The sequence below is a fragment of the Aspergillus mulundensis genome (genome assembly GCF_003369625.1).
Source record: "Aspergillus mulundensis strain DSM 5745 chromosome Unknown scaffold_8, whole genome shotgun sequence".
NCBI classification, from domain to species: Eukaryota; Fungi; Ascomycota; class Eurotiomycetes; order Eurotiales; family Aspergillaceae; genus Aspergillus; species Aspergillus mulundensis.
The window spans coordinates 1,631,946-1,647,022 of record NW_020797896.1 but is presented as its reverse complement, the minus strand read 5'-3'; the positions used below and the strand labels follow the sequence as shown (position 1 = coordinate 1,647,022).

Genomic DNA, 15,077 nt, shown 5'->3' with positions numbered 1-15,077 from the left:
GGTCCCGTACTCCGGCCAGCAAGTGCTGCGCCTCGTCAGCGTATGCAGTGGGAGACTCGGAGTCGTTGCTAGTGGCTGATCATCAGGGCCAAGAGCCCCCCGCGTCGTTTCACCGACAATGCCAATGCGGATTCGGCGGGTTTCATTGGTGCAGACTGGGGTACACGTCACTTGTGCGACGATGAGATCGGGTTTGGATTCAGGGTTCTTGGCTTTAGGCTCGATTCGCGCTGGACTGTGGTTTAAGGTTGGTCGGGAGTCGAGGGTTCGTCATCTTCTACCTAACATCCGTCTATTCCTAGCGCACTTGCAGGGACTATCACGGGCTCATTTAGGGTTCACCTTTATGTAGTCCTTCCCTACTTTAGTCTTCCTTGGCAGCTTGCAGCTTACCTTGTCTTATCTTGTATGGAGTAGTTGGAAGCCAAGCATGCATATCCCGGTTGATAGATCCAAGTATAGCTCGTCCAGGCAACTACATTCACGGATATACAGCAAGGGTTTGTGAGAGCTTCAAGCCAAGCACAGCTTGCGTGTCCCCTCTGGCCTGGGATCACGCGTTGATGCGCCATGTGGGAAGAGCTGGGTGATGAGAGGAACCTGGCGGTGCAATTGCTGGAAGAAAGGTGGCAACCTCAGCGTGAGACCAGTTATCATTTCGCAGGTATCATGCAAAATGTCCATCAATTTCATAGCTCCAAGAAAGCTGGATTCGGGTACAGGTAGCCGAAGTGCTGTCAAGAGCTGGTACTCGGAATGTGCACCGGCTTGTGGCTTAGGCAGTGCTATCAGGCCTTCAGATGCACTGTCGCCCTGGGACGCAACGATTTGGCCACAAATCGGGTTCATGAATATTCTGGTATCGATCATGGTCCTGCTGCTTTCAGCGTACGCAGCCTCCCTTGACGTAGTTCGCACCAACTCTTGCGTGTGAAACTTGACCTTGCATCTATTAGTGATATCGACTTCATTGCGCTTTTAAATTGGCTGTGTTGGTAGGAAAACACCCGTTGGAGGACTATAAAGCGCAGTAAGATTCTGTAGGGAAGCCGTTGATGGAGGTACTGCAAGGTCCGGCTAAAGATATATTAGATGAAACTGCTGCTGCGAAAAATTGCGAAAAATGCTAAATTATAAAATCCTCATCAACTAAGGAACATCAGCCAGAACAACGAACCCGCATATCTCTCCTCACCCCAGAGTTGATGGACCGCATCATTGGCTGCCACAGGAACCACTCGTAGGCCCATCACGCCTGCTCCTCCGGAAGAGACCCCGAGGACTGGGCTTCTTCCCACCATGATCAGGTTGTTGTTGAATTAACCCCTGCGCAGACTGACAATTGCCACCGTGACCCTGCCCCCTCACACTCGAGATAGGTACCCTAGGCTCTATAGCATCATTAGCACCGGTCCGCTCTTATCAACACACGGGTCCCATACCAATCGGGCCAAAGTAAGTAAGCATCTCCTTCGCAACCGCCGCGGCCGCCGCAGCAGCATACGCATTCCACTCGTCACTCGCATGCGAGTCGCAGTAGTTCGCAATCCCGCGGATAACCACGCACTCGAACGCCTTCATCACCACAGCAGCCTGCATGTCAATGCATAGGGCGCCACCTGCGTCGCGCGCAATACTGTCCCGTACGACGCCGTTCCGAATGACCCGATTCCCCGACGCAACAATCCCGTAGAAGATCTGCGACTTCGGTGCCCGGTGCGCCCGCGAGACGATATGTCGCTTGTTGCATCCAGTGCACGGCGCACCCTCGCCGACATGATGGTACTCAGACGCGAAGAGGACGTCCGTCGCGCCCGGTGGCTGGCGGTACACGCGACTCAACTCGGGATGCCTGTGTAGCATGAGCGAGATGTACTCCGCAACGCGGTTGCTATGCTTCCGGTGCGTCGACTGCATGACCGGCATCATGGACGTCCAGGGCACGGGCACAGGCGCAAGATGGCCCTTCATCTCGAACCCGTCTGTCGTCTCCTGACCCAGATCATAGCAGACCACGCCGCCTGATGTTCCGGCCGGTGCACTGACGACCACGTCGCCGAGGCGGATGTCGTGTTGCTTACTGGGCACCCCGCCCGCAATGCCGACGAGCAGCCGCAGCTCGACCGCGGGGAAGGCCCGCGTGATGTTCACCGCCGCGGCGGCGGCTGTGTTGATTTCGGCGGGCCCGGTGGGTAGTGTCGTGATGACGAGGTTGTGGGGGCCCAGTCTGCCGAGGATATAGGCGGTTCGGTCGCGGCTTTGCGCGGGGACGGGGAGCTGCGGGTGCTCTTCGTCGAGCATGTAGCGGACGGCGGTTAGGTCGAGTTCCAGCGGGCAGATCACGGCGACGGTGTAGTCGTTGTGGGTTAGGTGGGTCTTGAGGTTTACGCTTGCCATTGTGGTCTTGAGTGCTTGGGTCTGTTTCAGAGGAACGAGGATGATGGGATGGCTATGATGGGCCTGGGACCGGGTTTATATCCCCAGCAACCAGCTTGGAAGCGCTGCGCTCGTCGAGGTACATTTTCAGCTTTCTTCCTCGATATCCTATGAATCTGTGAACGCTGTGCTTGGCTCAAACACCGCATGGTCCGGAGGCTAGACAAATATATATCGTGGGAATCGTGTGGCCATCGGCCGCCTTACGGAACCCTAATGAAGCCTCCACACGCCCTCTCTATCGAAAGGCTGAACGCTTCCACGCAACAAAGAATGGCCTGTGAGAAGCACGCCAACCTAGCCAATTGTTGGGACAGCAATGCTTTCCGCACTGTTTCTATATCGATTGGATGTTCTTGCTCTCGCAGGGCCGTACCTAAGCGCCGCGATATAATTTTGGAAACCTCCAACCGACGTCTGCCATTAGCCGCAGGGATCGATCGACTCAACTTTAATGCGCTTCAGTATTCTCAGCCCGCCGAGATTAGTTCGCGATTCGCCCTGGATGTTATTGGCCAGCAAAGGTTGTTCGTGAGGCTGGCGGTTTGGGGATGTTCTTCCTAAACAAAGGACCCCGCTCACCAAACATTGTATGCTACGCTCGGCATCTGCTACCTAAATCCATTAAAAGGTCTATTGAACAAATGACTATTTGGCGACAAATACGCACTTCCAAGCCCAGGTCAGCCATCGAAACCCGCCTTGGGCGAGCATGAATTCTGCGCGTGAAGCCGCTGGTCGCAGTCGCCCAGAGGATGGCGCCAGTTTTCCTTGAAATGGCCGAATATTGAGGCGTTCACTGGTTCCAAGAACGCAGAGCGCATGGGCGACAGCGTTTTGCACAAAGGGAAGCACCTGATGCCACAGAAAAAAAAATAGTGTAAGGGTCCGCCAATGGCAGCCCGCGAGGAACCGCTCTACAGCCGAAGAGGCAGAAGACAAAGAGACGGCAAGAAAAAAAGCCGTCGAGAAACACATGCGCCGTCGATCATCCTGCGGAGCTGTCATGCAAGATGTTGTTGTTCTCTTACTGGAGCTGCCGGGGCTCAACCCCTTGCGGTATCTCGGCTCGGTCGCACATTGCCGCTGTCTCCCTGCGAGACCGATATTCGCATTTGCAGATCGCGACAGGCGAAGCAACGCACAGCAAACACAAGATTCCCGCGAGTGTGGAAGAACCCGATCGGTGGATACACTACGCCGACACACCCTTTAGGCACAGAGCGCCGAGGCACTGGGACAACCGAACAAAGAACGCCGAGCTGATGGACCATGGACTAACGTCTCCCTTGAGAGTATTCAATCCCAGAATATTGTGATTGATGGGGCTAAGATGGTCTCGCGAAGTGGACGATGAATGATGGTGGATGGATTGTTGTGGCAGATGACATGAACGATGACAATTGGCATGATTCAGGGACAGCAGCTCGGGATGGGACACGTGGGGGATCAAACAAAGAGACACTCCACGGTACGTTACATTCTGGGGTTTAGAGTTGCTCTACTGGACACACTGGAAGTGGGTGGCGCCATGAATGGCTATCGATTCTATTCAGTTTCCAGGACGGATGATGCAATTCAGGGTCTGGAAGCTCGAACTCTTGGAGCGTGAACGCGCTGGACTTCACTTCTTTGTTCCTGGTCGTGGATGGGGCTGTGAACAACAACGGAACCTATTCGATTCCCAGTACGGATGATGGGCAGGGTCTGGAAGCTCGAACTCTTGGAGGGTAAGCAGGGCAGCATAAAGCTGATCAACCACCCCGGTCTCAGGAGGGCTCCTCCTGCTTGATATTCTACCACAGCAAACAAGTTCAATCTACATAAACGACTCAACAGTGCGACACCCTTGCTCCCTTCACGATGCCAGTCCCTATGAATGGAGGAAAGTTGGCATGTATGGCTGCCCCAAGCACCTCTATCCTACGTTCGTATGGCTCATCAAGCTTCCTCCAGTTGAGGTGGCCAAAATGCTGGATCAGGCTGGCGTGCCAAACGTCATTTGGGGATGGCTGGCTCTAGGCCTGCATACAGCCGATAATGGCAACCGCGTGAGCCTTCAACACCACCATTGTTCTAACTTGTGGTGACATCCGCTGCAGGAAATCGAGTTCGTCATCGCCGACAAGAAACTCGACGAGGCCAAACGAGTCCTTGCCGCGGCCGGCTTCACGGCCTGCACCGACACCAGCTGCGGCGAGCTCTGCGAGGACCGCTTCCCCGTCGAGAAGATGGCAGTCGTCTTCGGCACCATGGACCTTGCCACTCGCGGGGCCGCCATGGGCGCCGCGTACTCCTTCGACCGCTACCACCCCGTGCCCGCGGTCCACTACCACGTCCAGGGCCTACCGCAGTGGGCCCCTTACGAGTTGCTCTCGCTGCACAAGCAATCCGCCCAGCTCTGGTGGCTGCCCGAACTGAAGACGGACGCGCCCGCACCGGACGACAGGAACCTCACCCTCACCAACTCCGCTCGCCTGCTAACGGGCAACGGACGGACCGCGCCCTTCAACGGACCAGGCCAGTACCCCATGAAGGTCCTTCTCCCCTGGGCGTTTCTCGAAGCGGTGATTCTGCTCCGCTGCCGCGACTACGGGCACATGCGGGACCTGCATAATCTCTGGAGGTTCAAGCTGATGTACTTCGTGCCGCATGATGCCGACGTTCGCGATAAGCTCGATCCGCAGTTCAAGCCCGTCTGGGATGCGCTGAACCAGCGCTTGCCGGCGCACGTCTGGAACGTACATGTTCCGCTTGGACAGTTGCGGAGGAAGTTGATTGCCGCTGGGGAACTTCCTGACATCCCGACGCCTAACAAGGCCGAGAAGATGCCGGGGGGCTGCGAGGCTCGCGATCACAGCTCGGGATGGCCGGGGGGGTTGTGATATGCCGGCGCTGCTGCTGATCGCACTTCCATAGTCGTTTTGCTTTTGGGTTTTCTCTTGGTTTTGCTTTTGGTCTTGCTTTGTATGAGCCTGTGCTTCTTTAATGCTGAGGTTGTTCCTCCTTGACGCTGTTGATGATGTTCCTACTGTACGTGGACATATAAACAAAGGCTCGTTCATTGTAGATGCCAGCCACAGCCCTCCCCTTTGTCTCTGGCTCTTTACCCATCCTACGCAGAAGCAAACAGAGGCGTCGCGGGGCAATTTTTCTCATCGATCCCCTTTCCTGTTCTTCTCCTCGTTTCCCATCTCCATCTCCATCTCCATCTCCATCGCCATCCAGTACATCCGTATCCCACCGTATCGCGCGATATCCATCTCTCTTTTTCGACCGACATCTCCTGCAGAGAACCTTCAAGCCATGCTCGCTTTGCACCCTCAGCCCTCTGCGACCGCGAACGCCCATCTTCCCAACGACGGAATCCTCAACCCTTCGTATCTCCACGATGTCCGACCGCATCTCCAGGCGCGTTGCCAGCCAGGTCATTGGAGCCTTGCATCTCGCAAACCTAGGCGATCTAGCAATTACGCTTGCCGGTGGAGTTGCCAAGTCAGTCCTCCTCTACCCCAATCCGCTGCGGCTGCCGTGTGTCCGTCACTAACTTTGAGCGCGCACTGCTTCTAGGCCCGCCGGCCGAGCCTCCGGTATCCCCATCTTACGCCGCTATCGCAACTCGATTCCAACTCGCTCCTCCCCATGTACCGCAGTGACGACGTGTTCGCGTTGATGGTTCGTTCCTGTGCGTTTAACGCGGGTCTTCAGCGCCAGATCGCCGTAGCGTTCGCCCTGCAGCTGGCGCAAACCGTGCTGTTTGAGCATGGTCAGCCGGATGGAACGATCCATTTGACCAGCTATCAGCAGTATGTCCTCCGCATCGGGTGGAGCCGTTTCCGCCGCGAAGCCGACGCCGTGCCCGAGCAGATACTGGCGGCGCTGCTTGCGAACTAGAGGACTGATGGATGGTGGTGTCGGGCGCGATGCGACGATCGGGTTGCGTCCTTGCACACATCCTTGCGTGGCTTGAGCTCCTAAAGGGCTTTCGAAATGAGGTGGAAGAGGACGGATGCATTGATTTGATTATTGCCCGGGTAGAAGGGCTCGAGATTTGGCATTTTGAATATGTATGACAGCCATAGTGTCCATCGCATTTCTTTCGCGAGAGAGTCCAGTCTCCTGTAGATTCTTCCATTAGGGGTCAAGCGGTTGTTTGACATGTCGTTCCTCTGTCTTTGGGGGCGTCGACTTCGATTCCGTCGTCGCGCAATAGATGAGTAGCTCTATGCCAGTGCCGAGCTGCAAGGCTCCTGCATAAGATGGGTTTTATGTAGTGGACACCATAGTATCCCTCCACTTGGTGGCCTGTCGCCCTCCAGCAGACTCTGCCTGGGGTGGGGATGGTGTATGAGCACCTAGTCTACTGCCCTACTTTGAACCTTGCCGTCCTGTTGGTAGCCTGGAAAAGCGTGAATGTAGGTAGCTTGATTAGGATGGAAGCTCCTTTACCAATCCATGTAATTTTGACAGAGAAGCCGCTACTCTGGCGCCCCGATCTCACTCTGTACGTATTCAAGCAGCCTAGTGGGTGGATTCCGCTCGATCCAAAGGTCGAGCTAAAAAAAAAAAAGTGGGTGTGGCCCAGGCTATTACACCCAAGTGGTTTTGTTCCGAATAGCCTCATTTTTGGTCTTTTCAGATGGTGCTCGGCAAACTCTTCTACCTGGCTCACCCGGACAAGTTGTTTCCGCTCTTTCTCGCGATTCCATCAAAAACTCAAACTCAAGACCTCATATTCAACCTCGGCATTCTGTACTCCTTGTCCGATTCTAAAATGCAGCCAAACCCATCAACCTCCAAACTAGCTGAGGCTCACAAAGCAAACAATCGCCGCTTTGCCTTCTGTCCCAATGGCCTATGTATACTGACATCGAAACACGTCTTGACTAAAATAGTCCAACAGAAAGCAAGAATACCCCTGCATCAAAATAATGTCAAATGTACTATACCTTTCTACACTCAAGGAAGCCGAGAATATCGCCTTGCTTAACTGGTGAAGATAGCGACAAGGTACACTAAATTTCCATGCGTTGTATATCACAGGCAATTGTTGAATGAATGGCATGGACCTTTAAGCTCTTGAACCCAACTCTCCTCGCTCAACACTATCAACCTTGACGCTGTTGCTCCTCTCTTTGCTTCTCCAGCTTCTGGTCGCTCCAGGCTGGTGTCTGCTTTCCTCGGCCAATAGGTTGGCAAAGGAACTCTGGACCTAGAAAGAACTGGCGGCTCGCATCGTCAAACGCCTGATTTAGTTATTAACTAGGGCTCAGACCAACGATCGGGATCACCATTGCTCACCAGGCGATGGCTGCGATTCAGAATACCCGGTGTGGTTGATGCCTTTGATGTAGGCTGTTGGTTTACAGACTTCGGCTTTAGCTACCTACCCTTCGCCCGAGAGTTTTTACTACGGAGTTCTATATTCCATCGTCTCGCCCCTGATGCCTTAGTACTGATATTAAGTATTTTGCATTGGCCTACGCATTCCTGCCAGCCAACCTAGGACATGGCCAGGTTCTCGGCGCCCGGACTGAACATTCCTTGTCTTGGCTATGGTGGTTAGTGCTTGTTGTGCCAGGTCAGACCACAAATAATTTATAAGCAACTTGGTGGCGTCGCTTCCGACCGAGGCTTGCAGAAGTAAGCCATCCTGCTCGAGGCGAGCTGTTGGCCGTTGGCATCGCAGTGGCTATGGTAGTCGCACAGACGGGACGGCTGCGCCCACGCGTCGAGAGTCGGAGAATCAAGAAGCAAACAACGCATCGGCGTTCCACAACACCCGTTGCAGCTGCCCAGCTGCCAGCTGCGACGCAAACTGCGGCGGCTATTGCAGCCCGCAGGAATATTGGAGGCTAGCCCTCCAGCTCCGGCAGTTCCTCTCCGGTTCGGGAGATGGCTGCGCGGGTGAAATGGGGCCGGCGTGATGGGGCCTCTCACTGGTGGAATCGGGCTTGTTTTAGCCCGCCAAGGGTCTATCTTTGCCTGGTTTAGTATGGGCGGCATCCTGGAGGCGGCTAGATGGGGGGTGCAGCGAGATATGATAACCCGCCAATGTGATAGCGATGGAAGAGAGCAGCGGTGTGGGATATCCGGTGGGTTGACGCGCTCTGACATCTTCATCGAGCACTTCAGGGAGGATGAGATACGCGAGAAACGAAACGCTGCTGGATGCCGAGCTCGTTTGCACGAAGTTCCATAGGCATACTGGTATAGGGCTCGGGCCTGAGCCACCCGCCCGTCTTGACGATGAAACAGAAACGCTGACACCGGGCGATCTGATCGCCAATGATGCCCGTCAGCCTTGCTGCTGTTGGCTGAAAATCAGCATTAAGCCGCATAACCCGCCTTATCACCATTTGCGCTGCACAACAGGCCACACGCACGCGGAGGCAGCCGCCCGCTAAGACGATCGGCCCAGTTATCCGGAAGTCTTGTCGAATATAGAATGCTCCGTCTCCCCTTCTAGCGTTCTTGGTGTTTCTTGCGTTCCTGTGCCCGGGTGATTCGTCTTCCTTCCAGTTCCTACGGTCGGCTGGCCAGAGAGCCAAGGGAGCGAACCCATTGCAGTCAACTCGGCCATCACACCACCATGGCCTCCCAAAGCACACTGACCCCCAGCCCGAGTCTCAGCCGCGAGATCTCTCGCGACAAAAGCCCCCCGCCCCTCCAAGACGCCGACCTCGAAAAAGCGCCCACCACACCCTCCCCCCGCCAGTCCTCCCGCCAAGTCTTCCCAGAGACCGACCTCGACGCCGGCATCGTCGCCTGGGACAGCCAAGATGACCCCGCGAATCCCATGAACTTCACACAGTCGCGGAAGTGGACGCTGCTCGGCCTCGTCAGCGCGGTGACGGTCATCTCGCCGCTGGCGTCGAGCATGTTCTCGCCTGCCCTCGAAGACCTCGCGAGCGATATGGACATCACGAACGACACGCTGCTGTCGTTCACGGTGAGCATTTATCTGCTGGGGTATACGGTGCGTCTGCCCGATCCAGACACCAACCTTCCATTTGCGCTAACAAAATGGACGGGCGCCAGTTCGGCCCCATGCTCCTCGCCCCGCTCAGCGAGATCTACGGCCGCCGCATCGTCCTCAGCTGCGCGAACTGGTTCTTCGTCGTCTGGCAGATCGGATGCGCGCTCGCCCCGAATCTCGCATCGCTGATCATCTTCCGGCTCCTCGCGGGCGCCGGCGGCTCCGGCTGCATTACGCTCGGCGCCGGTGTCATCGCCGACCTGTTCCCCGTGCACCAGCGCGGCCTCGCGACGTCGCTATGGAGCCTTGGGCCGCTGATGGGGCCTGTTATCGGACCCATTGCCGGTGGGTTCGTGGGCGAGAGTATCGGGTGGCGATGGGTGTTTTGGCTCCTCCTTATTTCCGGCGGTGCGCTGTCCTTCGCGATTGAGTGCTTTAATAAAGAGACCTACGCGCCTGTTATACTGCGCTGGAAGACCGACAAGCTGGGCAAGGAGCTTGGGCGGAGTGATCTGCGCAGCCACTACGACATCGAAGGGAATGATGTGAGTCCCGCGCGCGTGCTGAAGCTAGGGTTAAAGAGGCCGATCATCCTCCTCTGCAAATCGCCCATCGTGCTTTTTCTCGCAACATACATCGCCCTCCTCTACGGCCTACTGTATCTATTCTTCACGACAATCCCCACCGTCTTCGGCGACCAGTACGGCTTCTCGCCTGGCCTTTCGGGCCTCGCATACCTGGGCATCGGGATCCCCGTGTTCATCGGCCTGGTGATCATCGCCACAACATCCGACAAGATCCTTCTGCGCCTTGCAGCCCGCAACGGCGGGAAATTCGAGCCTGAGATGCGCCTTCCGGCTATGGTCTTCTGGTCGTTCTTCATCCCCGTCTCGTTCTTCTGGTATGGGTGGGCTGCGGATAAGAAGGTTCATTGGATCGTCCCGATCCTGGGTATGAGTCCCTTTGGCTTGGGGATGATGGGAGCTTGGATGCCGATTCAGATTTACATCATTGATTGCTATCCCATGTATGCGGCGAGCGGGAATGCGGCGTTGACTGCGAGCCGGTCCCTTGTTGGGGCGCTGTTGCCCCTGGCTGGCCCGAAGATGTTTGAGAGCCTGGGCATTGGGTGGGGAAATTCGTTGCTGGGGTTCATTGCGTTGGGGTTTGTGCCGCTTACGGTGCTTTTAACGAGGTATGGGAAGAGTATAAGGGAGAGGTTTCCGGTTGATTTGGAGAAGTAAGGGGGTGATTTATGATGTTATGATATGGTATGATAGGATATGGTTTCGTCGGATAGACTTGTTAGATTTGCCGGTTACGATATGGATATGGGTATGGATATGAATTTAAGAACAATTAATAGCCATTTGTAGACGCTGTGACCTAGGATCTGCCCGCCTTCTGCAGTCCATTGACTAGCATTCGATGTCGGCGAATGAGGGGGTGTCAGTTACCATGGGTGTTTGTACGTCAGGCCCATTGACACCGAGGCTGAACAACCCGACCTCGAGGAGACCCCGTCCGCACGGAGGAACAAGGATACCCCAAACAACGACATCAATCGCAAAGCGGAAAGAATTCACCGGGACCTTTAAGTTAACAGTGGCCACGAACAGCCCTACACGATAACAGTGTCTACCGACGGCAGGCTTGGGCTGTTGGTGTTGCTGTGAACCCATGGCGTTCTGTGTGAGGATTCCCAAGCGGTAATACACGGCTCGCACACTGGGGTGTATATATTCGACCCCTAACTGCCAATGCCGAGGTGAACCCCCAAGAGGTATACGTACGCTTGTTTCTCAGCTTACCGTGTGGATATGCAGGCATCTGAACACCGAATCTTCAGCATGAACCCTAACTTTGAAGGCGAGTACAAAAAAGCTTCTCAATGCTGGAGGATGTCTGGGGAACGCCGGGCACGGATGGAATAGGAGCGTGGAAGAAAATAGTTAGTCGAGAGGAGTTCAAAATAACAGACGAACCCAAGTGGGAAGAGACAAAAATGTACTTCAGTATCAAGGACATTGTACTTAGACGTAAGTTCGCGTTCTTTTGACATAACCTTTTTGATGCTTCGCTGCGCCAATCCAATCTCATTTTCATTCAGTCCAATTGGTGCTGCACAGGTGGGACATCAAAACCCAGGGCGAGATCCCACGTCCCCATGGCGAATCCTATGACCTCTTGCTATCGAACTGCCAGCATTATGCGCGTCAAGCAGTGAGAACTTTGAACCAACTTAGATGGAATGACGCCAGCCGGTTGCAGTATAGCTTCTGGTTAATCAATTTTAAGGAGGAATTGCAGCACAAACTTTTCAGAGAGAGCAAGGAGGAGGAGATGAGAGTTAGGGACCTCAGGCTTATGGGTTTGAAAGACGTGAAAGGCAAGTTTTTGACCAAATTCTCAAATCCGCCTGTCCGGCTTGCGGGGAGCAGGCAGACGACCCTAGTGCAGCAGTCCTATAACACCATTTTGTGGCTGTAAGCATCCAGGGCGACGCACACCCATTTTTGAAAAGGAACACACGTGGACCCCGACCTCTCGTCTTCGTAAGCCACTGTTATTGTGTAAATATCTACTGGGTTTAGAAATGGGCCGCATTTTGAGCGAGAAAGGGGAGCACGTGATCCCGATGGTCGAGACCTCCAGACCTCCAGAGCAGAGGGCTCCTTCCCAAAAGGATATCAGGCGACAGGGTCAGTACCTGTGGCCGGCATTTTCGCGGCTATCATATTCTAACCTCCACAAGCCCTCTGTCACCGCCAAATGTCGCGCAGCAGCCAGCATGGAGCAAACGGGCGCCAAACGGCGCGCACACCGTCGGAACAAGGAGGCTGTGAACTGGAAGCCGAAATATGAGGCCCAGCCTGATCGCCCCCTTCCACCGGTTAAGCCCACGGCCGCCTCGGACTCCGACTCCAACTCCCCAGCCGCAATTGACATCGCAGCCGCCTGGGACGAATTCGACCGAGCCTTCGCCGATGCGCACGCGAACAACATCATGACCCAATACCTCTTCCTACCAGCGCAGCGAATCAACATCTTCAAGTGCGCAGTCCACTCACCCCGGATCATCAACCGAAACCCGCTGACTAGGTTCGCAGGATTATCCCGCTCATGGTCTTTCCGGTCCTGACATACGAAAGCATCTGCAGATACAAAGCGCCTAAGGACTGGGCCCTGAGAGAGCAGTGCAGGATACAAGCGGATCTTGTTGGATGGGTGGTTGGCGTCTTGATTGTTGTGGTGGTCTTTTACGCTCACGAGCAGATGGTCTTGTGGGCCGTGGATGCCGAACGGGATCCGCCTCCTTGGCCTCGACCGCGCAATGTCGAGAAGTATGCGCGGGATCTTGCGATTGCGGTGGTGTTCGTTGTGGTAAATTTGTGGATTTATAGGGAGAAACTGGTTGGGTGGTTGTTGGCTTTGATTGGAATGGTTTGTAGGATGGGATAGCTTTGCTCGGTGGGGTTTTGACACAGGCGCTTGCGATGGTTGGGCGGGATGAGTTGACGACAAGACGGGCGTGGTATGGAATTATCGATAGACATAATGGGCGGCATAATCGAATCGAACTATCTTTCCGACTGATCCGTTCTCTCTTGACTTTGCGTCTTCCCTAGAGCACCATCAACCCTGGCTAACAAGATCTCCTGCACCTTCAAGCCGGCACGAATCCTATGAATGCGCTTAGAAGCCCATGGCTTCCCGCCCAATCAAGGTGATGTCCATGACTCAACTGAGCAGAACATCACGAAGCTGGCACCATTGCAGAATAGACCGCGGAATGGGTAGCCATAGGCCACGGCAGGCCGCCGACAGGACTCGTAAAGATCTGAGAACCTGAAGTAAGAGACGAATTGAACTGATGGACGCGATGCAACGGGAATGGCGGAGGCTTGGTTATGGTGTACCGCCAAGCGCGAGGGTAGGCTGCCTGAACTGTTGCCGATGACTTTGAAACAGAGGCCCTCATGCATTCTGGGGTCAGTAGGATACGCCCAAAATTGCTTTACTTCTGGGGTGGTAAACCTCACTCAATGTCAAAAGTTTCAAGGTATCCTGCCCTCGGGAGAAGTCATATACTAACTTGCCAACGTAGGTTCCCAAGGCTTCTTGCTGAGGACGGACTGAACAGAGCGCGAAGCGTTGTTTTCGACCAGTCTCAAGACTACTTGATTGATCGAATCATATCGTGAATTCGATGGCTCCGTGGACCCAAGGAACAAAGCCTGTCAATCGAGGGCAAAGGCGAATTGTCTATCCCACATTGGTATCCGAAAAAGGATGCGAGGCCTGCAAGAATCAAGGTGATCTGTGAGGGCTTTGTCCATTACGAAAGCCGTATCTGCGCAGTGGACTCCGATGAGTGGTGATTTGTCGACCGGTTCTGGCGGTCTCTTCTCATTTCTGCGCAGCCCGACGGGTTCATGGGCACAATACTGAAAGCCCGCCATTGCGGTAAACGGCTCTCCCCATGGCGCTTCGGGGACGGCGAGTGTCTGAGCTGCGCCAGGTCGATCGTTACTCGTACAACAGCGGGCAAGCGGCGCCTTGTGTACGCCCACTGTCATATACGGGTGTCATAGCGCTAGTCGCGAGGAAATAGACTTGAAGATGGTGACCCTGAGGCGAGAGATGAAAGTTGGCAGATTGTTGGAGGATTGACGGAGCAAACACCGGAGATAAGCTGAAGTCACATGACAGCGACAACGGCTTGAGTGTCCGGATTGGGTCTAGCGCCCCTTCCCGAGTTTCCTCCTTGGGCTCTTCCACATCTTTCATCACCTTTGGTGAGAAACTGCTATTTGCTCCATCGCATCCAATTTACGTCTTGAATGCGAGGGATACTTTCAATTCATCCGGCCACAGCCATTCATGGCCGCAAACGCGATCCGTTCCTCCAATCATGATACAGTGAGGTCGACCAATCTGCACCTGTGGGGTCACGCAGATGAGGCAATTCATAGATGGACCAGACCGGGCTGGATGGCAAGATCCATGGCTCCAAAACCAGGCAAATTGCTCGTCATGAGGACTGGCTCTGTCTGTGTCAATGATGTCGTGGTTTCCGGCTTCTTCATCACAGTCACACTTCCCCAGCTCTCGATCGATCATACCGCATCAGAAAAACGGCCTATGCCAGACGTTGGAATGATTTGACCTTCGCACAATGCCTTACGCCACGTAAGAACGTTGTTCATTGTGCGCTTCTTAATCTTAAGGCTGCAATCAACACACCTACCCTCATCTACTGCCCATCTTCTGATGGTGCGCTCATCTCCCTCAGTCTGTGTTCTGCAGTTGATATATGGCGGTAACGGTAAGCATACCTTTTTGTAACAGCCGTCGTCCTGGCCAATCGTGGAGCGTCCTATGTTTGTTTCCAACCCGAGGCTAGGCGCGTCTTCTGCAATGGCAGTCACGGTGCTACCTGAGTATTGAACCGCGCCCAACGGGTCTGATGCGCTCGCTGCAACATAACGTACCCCCTTTCTCAACGCATCTGCACTTTACCATGCCGACGGTCTTTCGCGGCAGAGCAGAATCTCCCGGAAATGCTTTGAGAGTCCGGCGCTCGTCGAATGGACGTAATGGGTGATTCGGCCGGCGGGCGCTGGGGATTCGGGTACCCTGGAGCACCCATCCTCCCGGT

The 15,077-nt window shown here is 54.8% G+C and overlaps 4 protein-coding genes across 4 annotated transcripts; 3 read left to right on the top strand and 1 right to left on the bottom strand.

Moving 5' to 3' along the window:
- Positions 1-513: 513 nt before the first annotated feature.
- DSM5745_07888 (uncharacterized protein) lies at positions 514-2,397 on the bottom strand (the record flags this gene model as incomplete). The annotated part of the gene is made up of 3 exons (XM_026749904.1): positions 514-942; positions 1,384-1,391; positions 1,443-2,397. 3 exons carry the CDS (start codon positions 2,395-2,397, stop codon positions 514-516), a joined length of 1,392 nt encoding a protein of 463 aa, XP_026601936.1.
- A 2,009-nt stretch (positions 2,398-4,406) lies between these two features.
- Positions 4,407-5,321, top strand: DSM5745_07887 (uncharacterized protein; the record flags this gene model as incomplete). The annotated part of the gene is made up of 2 exons (XM_026749903.1): positions 4,407-4,487; positions 4,539-5,321. 2 exons carry the CDS (start codon positions 4,407-4,409, stop codon positions 5,319-5,321), a joined length of 864 nt encoding a protein of 287 aa, XP_026601935.1.
- A 3,707-nt stretch (positions 5,322-9,028) lies between these two features.
- DSM5745_07886 (MFS transporter) lies at positions 9,029-10,659 on the top strand (the record flags this gene model as incomplete). Its single annotated transcript, XM_026749902.1, has 2 exons — positions 9,029-9,415; positions 9,478-10,659. The coding sequence occupies 2 exons, from the start codon at positions 9,029-9,031 to the stop codon at positions 10,657-10,659; spliced, it is 1,569 nt and encodes a 522-aa protein (XP_026601934.1).
- A 1,352-nt stretch (positions 10,660-12,011) lies between these two features.
- Positions 12,012-13,044, top strand: DSM5745_07885 (uncharacterized protein; the record flags this gene model as incomplete). Its single annotated transcript, XM_026749901.1, has 3 exons — positions 12,012-12,469; positions 12,526-12,859; positions 12,904-13,044. The coding sequence occupies 3 exons, from the start codon at positions 12,012-12,014 to the stop codon at positions 13,042-13,044; spliced, it is 933 nt and encodes a 310-aa protein (XP_026601933.1).
- Positions 13,045-15,077: the final 2,033 nt, after the last annotated feature.